At 41.6% G+C, this 18,862-nt stretch overlaps 2 protein-coding genes across 2 annotated transcripts in view; both read right to left on the bottom strand.

Annotated features, from left to right (window-relative positions):
- Positions 1-5,449, bottom strand: part of YWHAE (tyrosine 3-monooxygenase/tryptophan 5-monooxygenase activation protein epsilon) — a 61,591-nt gene extending 56,142 nt beyond the window's left edge. The window contains exons 1-2 of the mRNA XM_081109376.1: positions 4,790-5,449; positions 1,420-1,537 (exon numbers count right to left, since the gene is read on the bottom strand). The gene's annotated coding sequence lies outside the window, so the exon portion shown is untranslated. The remainder of the gene's footprint in view (positions 1-1,419; positions 1,538-4,789) is intronic.
- Positions 5,450-5,710: 261 nt separating this feature from the next.
- CRK (CRK proto-oncogene, adaptor protein) overlaps positions 5,711-18,862 on the bottom strand; it is a gene marked incomplete at its 5' end in the record, with an annotated part of 30,308 nt that continues 17,156 nt past the window's right edge. The window contains one exon of the mRNA XM_081109375.1: positions 5,711-8,334. Within this exon, the coding sequence (XP_080965501.1) occupies positions 8,197-8,334 (138 nt within the window). The 3' untranslated portion in view covers positions 5,711-8,196. The remainder of the gene's footprint in view (positions 8,335-18,862) is intronic.

Raw genomic sequence — 18,862 nt, 5'->3', positions numbered from 1 at the left:
CTAGCCCTCCCCTCCTCTCTGTAAAAAATCAATAAAATGAGACTGAGAAACAGCGATCAGGCTATCAATCCCCAGAAGGAAAGTAGGGGAGGGCGGGGGTAAGGGGAAGAGATCAACCGAAGGACTTGTATACATGTATATAAGCCAAACCAATGGACATGGACAACGGGGGGATGGGAGCATGAGTTTGTGTGTGTGGGGGGAGGTTGTGGGTTAATGGGGGGGATGAGGACACATTTGTAATACCTTAACTAATAATAAAAAAAAAATCAATAAAATGTATTTTTTTAAAAAATAACCTTTGCTTTGGAACAGACACACATTCACACACACACACACACACACACACACACCACATCCTAATTGCTACAGAACAGAATTAGGGCCCTAACCAGTTTGGCTCAGTGGATAGTGTCAGCCTGTGGACTGAAAGGTCCCAGGTTCGATTCCGGTCAAGGGCATGTACCTTGGTTGCAGGCACATCCCCAGTGGGGGGTGTGCAGGAGGCAGCTGATCAATGTTTCTCTCTCACTGATGTTTCTGACTCTCTATCCCTCTCTCTTCCTCTCTGTAAAAAATCAATAAAATATATTTTTTAAAAAAGAACAGAATTAGCCCTAGCTGGTTTGGCTCAATGGATAGAGCGTCAACCTGGGGACTGAAGGGTCCCAGGTTTGATTCCAGTCAAGGGCACATGCCCAGGTTATGGGATCGATCCCCAGTAGGGGTTGTGCAGGAGGCAGTCAATCAATGATTCTCTCTCACCATTGATGTTTCTCTCTCTCCCTCTCCCTTCCTCTCTGAAATCAATAAATTTTTTTTTAAAAAAGAACAGAATTAAAGATCATCAGTCATTCCTTTTGTTGTAGGTATTGCAGGGTTTTTGATAGCCAAAGATGGTACCTATCCAATAGATCTCATTAAAAGGAATAGGAAAAGTCCATTCTGTTGCTCCAATTTTAGCTGCTAGCCCATCAAGTTGTTGTTTTATCTTTCCATTACAATAAAATTTACCACAAATCATTCCAAAACAACAAATGTTTCCCCTCAGTTTTTGCTTATGTAAATGTCAGTTGCCATGACAACAAAAAAAAGATTGTCCTTGATCATATGCAGAGCTTGCTAAGGAACAAGAAGTAACTAGCTGGTACAGTCATAAACCTAATCCCACAGGCATGCCTAACAAGGGAAATGAGAAACTGGGGCAATTTTTTATTCAAAGAAAAAGTGAAAGTAGAGGAAGGACCTGATTCTAGTGGGAGAAAAGATGTGTCCAAAAATTTTAAATAAACCACATCCTCATTACATTCTTTTTTTTGGGAATGGGATCTGGGTTTCTCCCTTTTCTTGTTATATCACAAGACTCCTGAAAGGATTTGGGCCCAAGACTCAGGCCAATTCTCTTTGCTTCCAACCTACCTTGACATTAGGATGGGTCATGCCCTTCACCATAATGCAGAGAGAGAATGCGCAAGGACCCTGCTCCTGTTGGTTGCCTTCTTGACTTGCTGCCTCTGAGATCTGTATTATGAGAGACCTAAATAATAACAGGATGAGTAATTACTTTGAATAGTGTGTAGGATATATTAAGCTACCTTCATTACAATTGGCATTTTAGGTCATGGAATTCAGCTAAAGTTAGAAATTAAAAATAAGATCCAAGTGAATAATCTTCATTTGTGGGAATACAGCTCCCTTCTAAGTAATCCAGGCAACTCCCTTTCTATGGAAAAGGAAAAGGGACATGGCCACAGGGAAGCACCTAAACCCTTGAGACTGGGCTTTGAAAAGCATCTCATGTTTCTGCAATGGAAGGACCTTTCTAATTGGGTTTTACTCTGACCAATATTAAAATGAACCTACACTCACTCAGGCAGGGAAGCTCAGTTGGTTAGAGAGTCACTCCTTAATACCAGGGTTGCCAGTTTGATCTCCAGTCAAAGCACATACAAGAATCAATCAGTGAATGCATAAATAAGTGGAACAACAAATTGATGTCTCTCTTCTCCTCTCTCTAAAATCAATAAAATAAATTAAAATGAACCTACACCCTTTGAGTATACACAGGACCAGAGATGCAGGATGGGGAATGGGGAGGAGGGAGCAGTTGAGAGGTAACCAGCTAGGTCCCTGTTACTATCCAGCACTCAGTCCTACTGAGGAAAATATTGATTTAGCAAATATGTGTTGTCTATTGCAAGCCAAGTTCTGTGCTGAGCCCTGGAGATGTAATGATGATTAAATCAGATGTAGCTTCTGTCCTACTGGAGCTGATTCTATAGTCTGAGAAGATGGAATGTAATCATCAGAGAAATATGTAATTACAATCTGAGAGGAGTGCTGTGAAGGCAAATGATGTGATGGTTTTAAATGGGATCTGGGGCTTCAGGAAGGTCTCTCTAAGGGAGGGACATTTAAACTGGAATCAAGAGATAAAAGTTGTGGGAGGGAAGGTTCTTAGAATGGGGAAGGCCTGCCCACCTGAGAAGCTAAAAGGAAAGCCTGCCGGGAACATGGAGATCTAGACAGATGAAAGCGAGGCCTTCACTTCTGTGCAGGCCATCCTCTGGAATGCAGACTGCGATCAAGACGAAACCGTTAGAAAGCCTGTTTTTTAAAAATTCATTTCAGAGAGGGAGAGGGCGAGAAACATCGATGAGAGAACCATTGGTCAGCTGCTTCCTGTACGCCAGCCCCCAGGCATGCAACCCAGGCATGTGCCCGACCAGAAACCAACCTAGGAACCTTCATTCCACAGGCTGACCCTCTACCCACTGAGCCAAACCAGTAGGGCCCATTAGAAAGCTTTTTAAGCAAGGAAGTTCCATGATCAAGTTTGCCTCGTGGGAAGACCATCCTGGTTGCTTTGTAATGAGCAGACTGGGGAAAGTGAATAATGAGGAAGGTTACTGTAGAGGTCCACAGGGCAGACAGCAGCTACTTGGGTGGTAGTGGTGAAGGTCCACAAATGTGCAATAGGGAATATTTTGGAGGTGGAGTGACGAGACGTGGTGATGAATTGGTTGCAGGAGGACAGGGGTGTCTATAAATGGGCTGCCAACTTTAACATTAAGCACAATAATCAAAGCTAATGTTTACTTAATGTCAGGTATAATTGGGCAACGAACAGGGACATTCAGTTGAGGTAGCTATAATCCACACCACACTCGTCTGCACGTTTCAAGCTGTGGGCTTAGCAAGCGCTGTGTCCACACAGAAGGGGTGCCTTTTTTCTACTGGTTACTCACAAAATGGTGCAGTCTATTCACCAAGCTTTGTGACCTTGACCATAACACTTAAGTTCAGAAAGTCACCAGGGCCCCAGTCAGGGTTATGGATATGGTTTTTGTCCTGATACTCGTAGAATGCAAGATTCACAAAGACAGAGTCTATTCCACAGGAGCTACCACACAGAACTATTGTAATCTGATCAAAATTGTTAATCATTGAAGCACCCAGATAGCCCAACAAAATATGGAGTCAACCACCCCCCTTTGGCGATAATGGATTAAAGAGTAACTCCTTTCTGTGGCAGTAGGTGTACTTGAATTCATATGATGTCTTCTCAAAACAAATAATTACAAAATGATGAGTGAGGTTAAGACTGCTGTCACCCCACAGTGTTGGTAAGCTCTGGACACTGTGGCAACACAGCCAAGGCAGCCAAGACATTGTTAGAACCCCCAGCTATAAAGGGTTCTGGGAATTCAGAGTTAGGCCTGAAGCCTAGGATCCGCAAAGGAAGCTGCACGAAAAGGCAGAGTGCATTACACAAAACACTAGGGTATCCCCAACGTTTCCAACTAGCAGTTATTATACCCTTATGTAGTACCAAATTCATTTTAACTCTCGGAATATACTTCCCAAGCATAAAGGTAAAAGGAGGGACTGGTTTGTGACCTCATCTGTGCTCTACTTTCCTAGTTTCCTGCTGGTACTCAGAACCTTGGAGAAGCCCCTATACCCCACCAGCTTGAAATGAGGCTAGAAACTCCATGAAGTTCTAAAGGGAACAGGAGGCTTTGAACCAGTCAACCTCCACACGGCTAATCATTCCTTCCCACTCCCAGAAGACTAAAATGTTTATACTCTTTCTCATTTGAAGTGGGAAGACAAAGAAGGTCTGCCTAAGCCAGTTAACATTTGAACAGCTAGTCAATATTTGAGTGCCCACTTCGGTAGGGTTCAATTAAGGTCTAAAACAGGGGTGGGCAAACTTTTTTACTCGAGGGCCACAATGGGTTCTTAAACTGGACCGGAGGGCCGGAACAAAAGCATGGATGGAGTGTTTGTGTGAACTAATATAAATAAATTCAAAGTAAACATCATTACATAAAAGGGTACGGTCTTTTTTTTTTTTTTTTAGTTTTATTCATTTCAAAAGGGCCGGATCCGGCCCGCGGGCCGTAGTTTGCCCACGGCTGGTCTAAAGTAAACCAGGCCAACCACAGAAATATCCCCTTGAACAAAAGCAAGCCTGGCAGCTCATTTATTTCTGCTTGCTTTTGTTCTGTATTCAGAGAAGATCCACAAACACTGCTTTCCTTTCTTTTTGAACCTCACCTTTTTTTAAAAAAAAAATATTGATTTTTAGAGAGGGAGAGGGAAGTATCTATCGGCTGCCTCCTGCATGCCCGCCACCATGGGTTGAACCTGAAATTCTGGCATGTGCCCTTAACCGGAATCGAACTTGGGACCCTTTAGTCTGCAGGCTAACACTATCCACTGAGCCAAACCAGCTAGGGCTGACTCTCACTTCTTGATAACTAGTTCTTTTATGCCCCCTCACCTTATTTCCCCATTTCTTTTTCGTCAGGATATGTGTGGCAGCCAAGCTCCAAACTCTTACCCTCCTCCTGCCAAACTTAGAACTACTTTAATGTTTTCTTTTATGGAGGGGCCTCTTCTCTCTTCATATCTGTAAGAGGAACAGAACTTAATCTGAAGATCAGGGTCACAAAATATAAGAGCTGGTATGAGCACTCCAGGCTATGTAAAGGAACCCAACACTCAACATATTTTTTAAAACAAGACTTTGGTAGTTTATTTTTTTTACAAAAAGTTGAAACATTCTTAAGTCACCTTGCAGTTAAGCTTGTGTATGCCAAAGTTGACTCTCTTTGGTGTAGGTTCCTTTATTTAACGCTGGGTTGACACCCTGCTTGCTATTTATAGCAATAACTAGATGTGTCCTGGGTCCGAGGGAGAACACAGTTTAAGTAACTGGCAAAGACTATCCTTTCCATTTTAAAACTTCAGCACCCATACACAATACAAAACTATTTTAGAGTATTATGTCAATTTTCGGTATATGTACTCACACACTTTGTTTATAATTATCTACCCTGAAAATGTGCTACTTAAATAAAAATATCTGGGTATTTACACTAACATTCTAAAAACCTATTGTATAACATCCAAACCTTTTCTTTATACCCACATATAAACCATTGATGTTCTCTGTTCAGGTCATTCCAAATTTCCAATCATTATATAATAATCTTCTTATATTCCCCTCAATTCAGTATTTCATGAATTTTGGAGACCCTTTAAAACATCACCAGTGATTAATCCCAGCTTTAATGAGTATCCACGGAACGATTGTTTCTCATTACATGATTGTAGACTGAGTGCACACATCTCTTATTCCCTAAGCACAACAGATGTAGCTCTTTTGTGAAAAATATTCAAACATTACTTTCTTCAAAAGATCACCAAGCCAAATATTTGGCCATATTTTTATTTACTACATATACTATAAACATATACAATACATGCTACAAAAAAAACATTTTTTCAAAATCTTACTGTCAAGAAAGTGTATAGTGTTATAATACAATGGCACATGTTCATATTTTATTTCAAATTGGTTTGCTTGTCACCCATTTCAAACCATTAATAATGAAATGTTACTTAAGGATAATTAAAAATTATCTATTTGCATTATTAACAATAAACAATTCCAACAAATTAATAAGAATGAATCATGTCAAATATTAGTATCCAAAAACTGGGCTTTTGCAGAAATGATTATATTATATAAAATATAGCAGCCAATTTCAGTTTACTTTGCTTTGTGACAATGTACATATGCAATTGAATAGGACTCTAGTATTTGTTTTTGGAAGATATTTTTAAGAAGTCCTTTGATTTCTTAAGGTCCAACAACTACCACATCCAGCCAAATCCAACCCAACAGTTCATATAATGGCTTTGGACAAGCCATCATTAAGAAATTCTTATGATTTGGGTAGAGGTGCATGTTCCACTAATATTCCATAAGATGAAAATAGACATTACAGGCCAATATCATAATGTCAAAGGCAAAAGAAAATACAAATATTCAAAGCAGTGTGACAAGGTTTCTCTACAAATATTTTAGATGTCATACTTTCAGAAAAACAAGATTTCATGTGTACTTATTGAATTTTACAGTATCTGTGCTCTAACTGAAAATTTGACAGAGTAGTCAGTCAGGTGGAATTAAGTCTAGTATTGCAAATTTGTTCAATCAACATTGAGCACCCACTGTGTGCATAGCACTATGCTAGCATTTAAAAAGTCGAGTATTGATGTCTTTATCAAGCATTACCTTAGTGTGAGGTAAAAATACATTAAATTAGCGTCAATGCATTAGTTTACTTGTGGTAATGTATGTAATCCTGTGCCAGCTGGCTTCCCTGTGCCATATAATGTAATGAGCTTCTACATTCCTCTCATTCACTCACACAAACATCTGCACATCAATTGTGCCAGACATTGTGCTAGTCACTGGGATAACATGATTTGGTGCACGCCAAAAAATGCAAATTAATCATTACCTATGCAAAAGAATTAGAAAGATACATTTCTTTCCTAAAATGAGGCCCTAAGCTAAATATAAAATGTTTCTATTGGTTGTATCATACCATATACCAGTTAGTGCCTTCCTAGGCTGGAAGCTAGCTTTGAAAGTTTCATATTACAGTCTATATAGCCTAGATCATTTTTGGTCTCAGAAATCTATTTTTTGGAGCACCTAACCCCATATAAACCATTCTGTACTTAAAAGGATTTGTAAACTAAACTTGAACATAAAGACCCAAAACTGAAGGCAGTTTATAATGTACTTCATGCACTATTCTGGTAATGTGAAATGAATAATACCTAAGTAATTCATGATTGGTTCAAACATTTTTCAAAGTGCTAACCCTATCCCCAAACTCATGTAATTTTAACTTGACTTATACAAGTTGCACATAAAGCAAAGGGCAGAATTTGGCCACACAACCTTCTATGGAATATTCTAGTGATTGGTCCTTCCACTCCAAGTAGAAGCTAAGAATTCCAAAGAATCCGGAGAAATATCCCTGCTGGATCCCATTGTTAGGAGTCCATTTAGCTGCGATAGCAGTGTGAACCTACTATGACCCCTTGAGGAAAGGCAGAGAGCTGAGTTTGGCTGTCCACTCAGTGAATCCAATACTGGCTTAAAGCTATGCACTAAATAAAGTGCTCTGCACATCCTGCTTGTCATCTGGAATGAAAATAAACACTTTTCATAAGAATTAACCTATCTGCGGAAAAGGATGACAAGGGTTCAAAGAATCCCAAGAAAAAGTATGAAGCATTGACTTAGAAGGAAGAAAATGCCTTTAGTAGTGTCCTCAGAAATCTCAGGATTTGAACTGTCAGAATGAGTCATACAATGGTCATGTTCTATAAATGAAAAAGCAATCCCACTGGGTATAATTCACACAGTACATGATTACTTTCTGGGGGTGAAAGGGAACAGTCTATTGCCATTTGATAAGATGGTTTCAGAATGAAAAAAAAAGCCATTGGATAAATCAGGGTAGGTAGTGTGCAACAGTTCTCTCCTGTCCATCAGTTTTCCACAGGTTCACTTGCATTGCCTGAAGAAAGGAGGCGAGATACCCACCTATCCCTCTGACAGACTCAGGCATAGCAGCTACCACCTAAAATGTCCAATTCAGAAGTTAACACACAAAGCCCTCCAGTTTTGTACCCTGAACGTGGTAAATGGAACTAGGGATGTAGTAGTTCAGTCTAAAAAATCACAGGTAACAGAACACTTATATAAACTAGACTGTGTTTGACATCTGTAAAAAAAAAAAAATGTATAGATGGCAACTGAAAAGGAAAAAAAAAAAAAAAGGATTGTTCCCATCTGTCAGCAAAACTGTTGAGCTATACTCAGCTGAAGTCCTCATCAGGATTCTGTTGATCCAGCAGACGAACATGTGTGAATGGGAAGTGACCTCGTTTGCCATTACACTCCCCTTCCCACTGACCATTGACATTAATCTTCGTAACCTTTACCAGCTCACCGACCTGCAAGAGGAGAATAAGGAGAGCAATTTATTTCCAGTTATGAATGAAAGCTGAAAATCTAATCTCTGATTAGGCATACCCTGCCCACGATTGCTCTAGGGCTGACATTACAGAAACGGCTATTTGCTGCCTCCCAAGCCCCAGCCATCAGACTGATTACTTGTGGTTAATGCAGGCAGAAAGAAGTGATTTTAGCAGTGCAGAAAAACACACAGAAAATAGAAAGGATCCTAGAAAACAATACTTTTTGGAAATAGCAAGTGTTGATGAGCAAGCCCAACTATAGTGACCTACTGTTCCTTCTCTTTGTTTCCACTACCTTTAGCTTCCAGCCTGCCCACAAGCTCTGGCCTAGGAAAAGAAATCCATGTCCTCCCCTAACTTCCCACCCAGGCATATAGTAGCAGCACAATCTCCCAACCCACTCTCATACACATATCCTGGCCTATTTATTACTTATAGAGCAGAGGGCAATCATAGGAAGCATACTTCACTTGGTTTCAGAAAATGAAACGTTCCCACCAATTTCCTACCAAGGCAAGGCTTTCCCCATTTGAGCAGATATCGGCCAAAATTCCAAATTCCATCAGCTCTCTGCAAAGCCCCCACCTTCTTCACCAACCTCACCCCTACCCCACCATATACTAACAGACTTCGTTGTTTCCTCAATGCCACTTGGTACCTGTTCATTAATAAGGGAACGTTAATAAGAGGACATCTTGTTGTTTTTTTTAAAAAATATATTTTATTGATTTTTTTACAGAGAGGAAGGGAGAGGGAGAGTTAGAAACACCGATGAGAGAGAAACATCGATCAGCTGCCTCCTGCACACCCCCTACTGGGGATGTGCCCGCAACCAAGGTACATGCCCTTGACCGGATTCGAACCTGGGACCCTTGAGTCCGCAAGCTGACGCTCTATCCACTGAGCCACAGCGGCTAGGGCATGGACATCTTGTTTCTGCTTCTGTTATAAAAAACTTTCTGTTGCAACATCAGATATAAAATTTTGCCTTAGTCACTTTGGCTCAGTGGATAGAATGTCGGCCTGCGAACTGTAAGGTCCCAGGTTCGATTCCAGTCAAGGGCACATGTCCGGGTTGTGGGCTCAATCCCCAGTGGGGGACTTGCAGGAGGCATCCAATCCATGATTCTCTCTCATCATGGATGTTTCTTTCTTTTTTTTTTTTTATATTTTATTGATTTTTTACAGAGAGGAAGGGAGAGAGATAGAGAGTCAGAAACATCGATGAGAGAGAAACATCGATCAGCTGCCTCCTGCACATCTCCTACTGGGGATGTGCCTGCAACCCAGGTACATGCCCTTGACCGGAATCGAACCCGGGACCCTTCAGTCCGCAGGCCGACGCTCTATCCACTGAGCCAAACCGGTTTTGGCGGATGTTTCTATCTCTCTCTCTCCCTCTTCCTTCCTCTCTGAAATAAAAATATATTAAAAAATAAAATTTTGACAATCTAGGATATACCTCTATTCTGCTATGAAACTAAGACAAGGTCAAAAAAAGAAAAAAATAAACAAATGAAAAAGAAAAAAAAAAGAACATAAGGTCAGTTTGACAAATAGATTCATCCTGTGGTAAAATAATAAACATTTTGTTTAATATTTGGAGGTAAGGCCCAGATGTCATTAGACTAAAGAACTTATAACTATCTTTTGCCCTGGCCAGTATGGTTCAGTTGGTTGACCTTTATCCCATGCACCAAAAGGTTGCTGGTTCGATTCCCAGTAAGAGCACATGCTGGATTGCAGGCTCAATCCCCAGTACAGGGTGTGCAGAAGGCAACCGATGGATGTTCCATTCTTTTTTTTTTTTAAAATATATTTTATGCCCTGACCAGTTTGGCTCAGCGGATAGAGTGTCGGCCTGCGGACTCAAGGGTCCCAGGTTCGATTCCGGTTAAGGGCATGTACTTGGGTTGCGGGCACATCCCCAGTAGGGGGCGTGCAAGAGGCAGCTGAATCAATGTTTCTCTCTCATCGATGTTTCTAACTCTGTATCCTTCTCCCTTCCTCTCTGTAAAAAAAAAAATCAATAAAATATACTTATTTTTTTTAAGTTTTATTTTTTTAATATATTTTATTGATTTTTTACAGAGAGGAAGGGAGAGAGATAGTTAGAAACATCGATAAGAGAGAAACATCGATCAGCTGCCTCCTGCACACCTCCCACTGCGGATGTGCCTGCAACCAAGGTACATGCCCTTGATTGGAATCGAACCTGGGACCCTTCAGTCCGCAGGCTGACGCTCTATCCACCAAGCCAAACCGGCTAGGGCTGGCTGTTCCACTCTTATATTGATGTTTCTCTCTCTCTAAAAATCAATTAAAAAAGAAAAAGAGCTTAGAAGTATCTTTTATCAACATCTAAGTTCTGAGCATATGAGTGGTTTCTAAGCATAACTGTTCATTTGGTTTTACTAAGTTAATAACTACTATTCACTGAACGTTCATAAAGTACTGTAGAGAGTGTTTTATATTAATTATTTTCTAATCATCGTAATAACCCTAAAGGACAGGAACTGTTTTCTTTTTTTTTTTTTTTAATATATTTTATTGATTTTTTACAGAGAGGAAGGGAGAGAGATAGTTAGGAACATCGATGAGAGAGAAACATCGATCAGCTGCCTCCTGTACACCTCCTACTGGGGATATGCCTGCAACCCAGGTACATGCCCTTGACCGGAATCGAACCTGGGACCTTTCAGTCCGCAGGCCGACGCTCTATCCACTGAGCCAAACCCAGAGAGGAAGGAAGAGAGATAGTGAGTTAGAAACATCGATGAGAGAGAAACATCGATCAGCTGCCTCCTGCACACCTCCTACTGGGGATATGCCTGCAACCCAGGTACATGCCCTTGACCGGAATCGAACCTGGGACCTTTCAGTCCGCAGGCCGATGCTCTATCCACTGAGCCAAACCGGTTTCGGCCTGTTTTCTTATTACAGGTGAAAAAGACTAAGATTTACAAAAATCACACGATATACACCTTAGGTCAGCAGCGGACCACTGGTGGTCCGTGAGGTCTGAAAGGTTGGCGACTGCTGCATTAGGTCATACTGTCAGTGGCTGGGCTGGGATTTAAGCCCAGAAGTATCTGGCTCTAAAGCCAATTTATCCTCTTTTCACCATACCAGGAACTTTCTAATTATGCTGCCAGGGCCCTAGGGGTTGTCTAAGAATGTCTGTAGGCCAACTACAGGCAAAGCCAACTCAGGTCTAAGCCCAGGCCTTCCCTAGAACCAGCTTGATCTCACTCACAGAGCAAACAGCTTCCCTAGCGGCCTGTCTGTGATTTCCTACGGAACTATCTTGAAACCAGAGGCCTAAAGATGTTGCGTGAAAAGTAAAAAGAAACCAGGGAATATTAAAGACTATATTTGGGATAAGACAAAAAGGTGAGAAAAGCAGCAGCTCAGTTGGCTGATACTGTAAAGATGAAGGCTAATGGTGTAAGGGGAGGAAAGGGAACACACTGCATGCCCATCCTGGTAAGCAGATCTGATCCCTATAGGCTGCCAGCACCAGGGTTCCGTTTACTCCCAGCAATCTTCCAATCCAACATTCCTGACATCTGAGCAGGTCAACTATGACAAGTAAAGATTTTCTTACAGTCTTTGGGAAGAGGAAGGCCAGACATCAAGAGAAAATTTCCTTGCTAATAAAATTAGTTTGAAAGATTTCTACCTTTGTCCCCAATTCTAATTCTCAGACTTTATCTCACTTGTTCCCTTATTTTTAAAACTTTTGCAGTGTTGCAAGAAGCTAGGCACACACAAAAAAGAAAAAGAAGCTAGGCACACAGCATCAGCTCCATAACATTTGACTATACCTTAATGAATTTCCTTGTGCTTGACCTGTCAGCAACCCTGACTCTCCACACTAAACACACGCATGCACGCACACACAGCACGTCACTAAAATTAATGCCCTGTGCTGCTAGCCCCTTGCTACGTAAAAGTCAATTATAGCATGTGCAGCACTTCTTTCCTCCATTTAAAATTTTTATTTGTACTACCTGTCAAAACACTCATGTCATACTAAATGCTATTTTTGTAGTTGAACCCAGAATAATACAAGCCCACCACTTACGAAAAATATTTGAGCCCTGGCTGGTGTGGCTCAGTTGGGCATGGTTCTGTGCACCTAATGGTGGCTGGTTCGATTCCCGGTCAGAGCACCTGTCTGGCTTTTTGGTTAATTCCGTGTGTGTGTGTGTATGTGTGTGTGTGTGTGTGTGTGTGTGTGTTCGTGCACACAGGAGGCAGCCAATGTTTCTCTCTCACATCAATTTTTTTCTCTCCCTCTCCCTTCCTTGCTCTCTAAAAAGCAATAAAAATATTAAAAAGAAAAATATTTGAGGGGATGTGTATGTTTATGTCAAAAATCTAAATGGGCCCTAGCCGGCTTGGCTCAGTGGATAGAGTGTCGGCCTGCAGACTGAAGGGTTCCAGGTTCTATTCCGACCAAGAGCACATGCCTGGGTTGCAGGCTCGATCCCCAGTACGGGGTGTGCAGGAGGCAGCCGGTCAATGATTCTCTTTCATCACTGATGTTTCTATCTCTCTCTCCTTCTCCCTTCCTCTCTGAAATGAATAAAGAAATATATTTTTAAAAACAATTTAAATGGCACTCATGTTAGGTTCCCTTCCACATGGGGTCAAAGTGGCCAATTTCTTTTAAGAAGCTAGTTTGATGACATGCCAGCTAATATCCTTACCTTGTGTCATCTGAATCCATCATTTTATTGATATTAAAGAACATACACAAGGGATATGAAGGAACATTCTGGAGTGCTGGAAAGCTTCTATACTTTCATCAGGTGATTATCAGTAGGTGCATATACATGTAAACCGTGAGCTGTATACTTATGATTAGTACATTTTACCAAATGATTTCAAATCTAAATAAAAAGGTGTCAAGAAAAGGATGTCTGGCCCTAACCAGTTTGGCTCAGTGGATAGAGCATCGGCCTGCGGACTCAAGGGTCCCAGATTCGATTCCGGTCAAGGGCATGTACCTTGGTTGTGGGCATATCCCCAGTAGGGGGTGTGCAGGAGGCAGCTGATTGATGTTTCTCTCTCATTGGTGTTTCTAACTCTCTATCCCTCTTCCTTCCTCTCTGTAAAAAATCAACAAAATATATATTAAAAAAAAGGGGGGGGGGTGTCTGTTGTATTTCATCCAGCTTTTCTAGGTGTTTTGTAGAAGATGGTTCTTCAGAATACAACCTTAAGCCCACCATTCTACTTGATACCAAAATATAGGCTTTAATACCTCTCTTTTCTCTGTGTTATACTGTCTTTATTTACTTATTTTTTTAAATTCTAAGCAAGATTAGCAATATTTGATTTTTTAAAAATATGTTTTTATTGATCTTTAGAGAGAGGAAGGGAGAAAGATAGAGATAAAACATCAATGAGAGAGAAACATTGATAGGCTGCCTCCTGCACAACCCCCACTAGGCACTGAGCCTGCAACCCAGGCATGTGTCTTGATCAGGAATGGAACTGGTGACCTCTTGGTTCCTGGGTTGATGCTCAACCACTGAGCCCACCAACCAGGCATACTGCCTTAATTTTAGAAATTCAAAGTACCATCTCAAATCACATCCCACAGAGCTCTAAGTAAAAGCAGGTTGAAGTGTGGACGAGCCCAGCCCCTTGCTGTAGTACCACAGAACTACACTAGCTTCTTCACAAGCAAGGCAACAAAACTTGCTGATTTAAAGTTTTAAGCAGTCAACTGAGCTAATTAAGCTATCCATTGTGGCCTTGATGTACAAATACTCTGAGAAAGACCGTACTAAATTAAATAACCCTTTGTACCATATGGGGCCTTCCTCCTCAAACATTCAAAGCACATGGGGACTCCTGAAGTCAAAAACAATAAACCCAAAGGCAATATGACTATGCACATGAGGCCCTAGTGCAGTGGTTCTCAACCTTCTGGCCCTTTAAATACAGTTCCTCATGTTGTGACCGAACCACAAAATTATTTTCGTTGCTAATTCATAACTGTAATGTTGCTACTGTTATGAATCGTAATGTAAATATCTGATATTCAGGATGGTCTTGACCCCTGTGAAAGGGTCATTCGACCGCCCAAGGGGTCTCGACCCACAGGTTGAGAACCGCTGCCCTAGTGCTTCAACAGTTTGGAAGAAAGGGTGGTTGACACCCTAGGGCCGTGGTCGGCGGCTCTTTGGCCCCTTGAGTGTGGCTCTTCCACAAAACACCACGTGCGGGCGCGCACGTACAGTGCAATTGAAACTTCGTGGCCCATGCGCAGAAGTCGGTATTTTGTGGAAGAGCCACATTCAAGGGGCCAAAGAGCCGCATGTGGCTCGGGAGCCACGGTCTGCCGAGCGCTGTTTGCTGACCACTGCCCTAGGGGATTAGGTGGGAGTAGTCTAGGAGAGGACTAAGAAAATGGTGCTAAACTTTTTTTGGCTTCTGTAACTTGTTTCCTGAGCCCATTTTTTCTACAACTCACTTCTACTTCTGTGACTTTCTAAATAAACTTTCTCTTAAAATTTGAAAATAAAAAACAAAAAGAAAAGGCTGATATACTAAAAACAGTTCTTTCTTCAAGTCAGAAACATGACATGTTTCTGAATGTATGCTCCTCTTCCTGTTCGGCAACAACTCACTAAAGCCAAATTCCCTAAGGCCAGACTAGAGAGGATGAGGGGGATGCAGAAGAGTTTGAAGCTTGATATACTATATCAAAGACAAAGAAAGCAAAACTGAACACTTGCCCCAGATATGTTACAATCTTAAGATACAGACCTAGCTGGTTTGGCTGAGTGAATAGAGCGTCAGCCTGCAGATTCTGGGTTCAATTCTGGTCAAGAACACATGCCCGGGTTGCAGGCTCAATCTCCAGTAGGGGGCATGTAGGAGGTAGCCTATCAATGGTTCTCTCTCATCACTGATGTTTCTCTCTCTCACCCTCTCTCTTCCTCTTTGAAACAGGATGGAAAAAAGAGGGACAGTAGACACCTGTCCTAATGAACAATACAGAAATCCACTCATGTTCTTATACCTCCCATCTCATTTTTTCTGTTAACAAAGGGGAAATTGGGGTCTTCACTCTTATTTTCCATACATAGGTTAAAAGTTCTTAACTTATAGTTCAAAGAATTCTATGCAGGGAAATGTAGAGCTCAAGTAATCACTGTCAGATATGATCAGGGACCCAAAGCACTTTACAGCTTGCCCTGAAGAACAAGTCCAAAACAAAAAATATAAATAAAATGAAAAAAAGACTAAGTCCAAGCCTAAGAACATCAGAGAAGCTTTCCTTGGTTACTCTGAAATGTTATCATCTATCAAAGGCAAAATGCAAGGTTGAATCAGAGAATGGGAGTTATATAATTAGTACATTTAAAGATATTATGACAATTTTAAACAGTCTACAAAGGCTGCAAAGTAAATTTTAGCACCTGCAATGTACAAGATAAGATCTGTTACTATGCCAGCTTCCAAGGAGCCATGAAACAAAAATCTAAGATCAAAATCTTAGCTCAAATCCTATCTAATAAGAGAGCAATATGCAAATTAACCGTCACTCCATCATTCCACAACAAAGATGGCAGCACCCATAGAGGCCAGGGCAGGACGCTGGCGGCATCACCCCGGCAACGTGGGCCCAGCAGGCAAGTGTGACCAAAGGCAGCACCCAGCAGGATCCACTTGGCCGTCACCGTGGTGTGGAGCAGGCAGGCCCCTCAGAGAACAGAGAACCACGGGGAGCGGGCCCAAGCCATCAGTAGGACATACCCTGAGGACTCCCGGACTGGAGAGGGTGCAGGTCGGGCTGAGGGACACCCTCCCCCTGTGCACAAATTTCATGCACCAGGCCTCTAGTCTAAGATAAAAAAATAAAAGCTGCCTCTACACAACTCTGCTGTTATTTCCAGAATTTCTTCATCAAAAATATGCAGCATATCTGCATTGTTTAAAATCTGTCTTAATCAGGATAAATTGGACAAAACAGATAGAATCTATCCAATTCAGTTACATTCCCCTGGGATACGAGTACCTGACTCACAGAATTATAATATGCAAAGGAATGCCCATACTTTGGTTGTTAACTAGAATTAACCTCTTCTTTCCAGACTCTTCATCTCTACTAGAGAAATCTGGTGGGTGGAAAAGAGGAAGTATCTAATAACTTATATTCCAGTGGGGAACTCTGGTCACAGCAAATATACCATGCAGGGAATGTCTATCTGTAAGACAAGGGCAGGTGGTTCTTCAGCACTGTTTTTTAATTTACTGTTTTAAAATACAGAAACCCTTTCTTTAAAAAAAAAAAAAAAAAAAAATCAATCTGTCGTAGCCGGTTTGGCTCAGTGGATGGAGCATCAGCCTATGGGCTTAAGGGTCCCAGATTGCATTCCAGTCAGGGGCATGTAAATCGGTTGTAGGCTCCTTCCTGGCCGGGGCACTGGTGGGGCAAATATGGGAGGCAACCAATCAATCTGTTTCTCTCACATCGATATTTCTCTCTATCTTTCCCTCTCTCCTACTCTCTCTAAAATCAATGGAAAAATATCCTTGGGTGAGAATTTAAAAAATAATAATCTTAGGGAGAGCCTAATATATAATGCAGATAAAAACAGTTACTTTGGTTAAGCAAGACAGGGAACCCACAGCCTTGCATCCTCAGCTTTCCCCTCTCCCCAGGCACCTTCTGGCAACTCTTAGGATAGTGAGAAGCCTTAGTCTGAAGACTGCTAGTCTAATATATTATCTCTAGGGTCCTGCCCAATTCTAAAATACAATGATTCTATTGTATGTCAACTACAATTTTTTTAAAAAAAGGAAAGAAAAAAAGAACTCAAAGAACCCTTCCAGAAAATTACATATGTATACATACATACATAAAATGTAATGATTCTAATTAATCAATTTTAAGTGTATACTGAATGTCAACTATAATGGAAAATAATTGAAAAACATTCAAGTTAAGTGTAAAACTCCACTAAAATGCACCAAGTTGGTCTACAGATCTGGACTTACAATGGGTCATATATACCAACAAATGGTGTTTGTTGTTGTCATTTTCTAAAATATATTTTTAAAAATTTCAGAGGAAGGGAGACAGAAACATCAATGATGAGAGAATCATTGATCAGCTGCCTCCTGCATGTCCCCACACTAGGGATTGAGCCCATAACCCAGACATGTGGCCATCACAGTATGCTTTTTTTTTTTTTTTTTTTAAATATATTTTATTGATTTTTTTACAGAGAGGAAGGGAGAGAGATAGCGAGTTAGAAACATCGATGGGAGAGAAACATCGATCAGCCGCCTCCTGCACATCTCCCACTGGGGATGTGCCCGCAACCCAGGTACATGCCCTTGACCGGAATCAAACCCGGGACCCCTCAGTCCGCAGGCCGACGCTCTATCCACTGAGCCAAACCGGTTTCGGCCACAGTATCTTTTAAGTGACTTAGCGAACCATCACCTCCTGGTTCATAGGTCGACGCTCAACCACTGAGCCATGCTGGACAGGCTGTTGTCTTTAATCTTATCTTCCAGCCTCATCTCAATAAGGATGAGGCATAGCTTCTATGAAAATCCAGAAATGGGAAAGGAGAACTGTGCGCCTCCCTGCATAGATAGTACAACTGAGGGTATGCTTTCAGTGATCCCACAGAAAACCTGCACTAAGGAGGGCAGCAGCACTGTTATAAAACAAAAAGAGCTCTAGACGGGCCAAAACCGGTTTGGCTCAGTGGATAGAGCATCGGCCTGCGGACTGAAAGGTCCCAGGTTCGATTCCAATCAAGGGCATGTACCTGGGTTGCGGCACATCCCCAGTAGGAGATGTGCAGGAGGCAGCTGATCGATGTTTCTCTCCTATCGATGTTTCTAACACTCTATCCCTCTCCCTTCCTCTCTGTAAAAAATCAATAAAATATATTGAAAAAAAAGCAAATGCAGCACTGGCTGACACCAGGGTCCCATGCACCAAAAGGTAGATGGTTCGATTCCCAGTCAGGGCACATGCCCAGGTTGCTGGTTTGGTCCCCGGTTGGGTTGTATAGGGAAGGCAGCTGATCGATGTTTCTCTCTCACATCGATTTTTCTCTCTCCCTCTCCCATCACCTCTCTCTAAAAATCAATAAAAACATATTTTTGAAAAAAGAAAGAACATGAAAATGGAAGGAAAATTAATGTGATATATATTCTCTCCTGGTGTTAGCTAACTTATCCCATGAGTGCTATTTCCACACTCCAGTCCAGTGCTAACAAAGTCTGCAATGACTGTCAAGTGTCACATCTGTTGCCTTGTCAGTGTGGCTCAGTGGTTGAGTGTTGACCTATGAACCATGAGGTCATGGTTTGATTCCCATCAGGGCACATGCCCGGGTTGAGGGCTGGATCCCCAGTAGAGGGTATGCAGAAAGCAGGTGATCAATGATTCTCTCTCATCATTGATGTTTCTCTCTTTCTCTCCCCATCTCCCTTCCTCTCTGAAATCATTAAAAAT

The sequence above is a fragment of the Myotis nattereri genome (assembly GCF_964212035.1).
Source record: "Myotis nattereri genome assembly, chromosome: 16".
Classification (NCBI taxonomy): domain Eukaryota; kingdom Metazoa; phylum Chordata; class Mammalia; order Chiroptera; family Vespertilionidae; genus Myotis; species Myotis nattereri.
The sequence above is the reverse complement of the archived record's forward strand: the minus strand, read 5'-3'. Positions and strand labels throughout refer to the sequence as shown.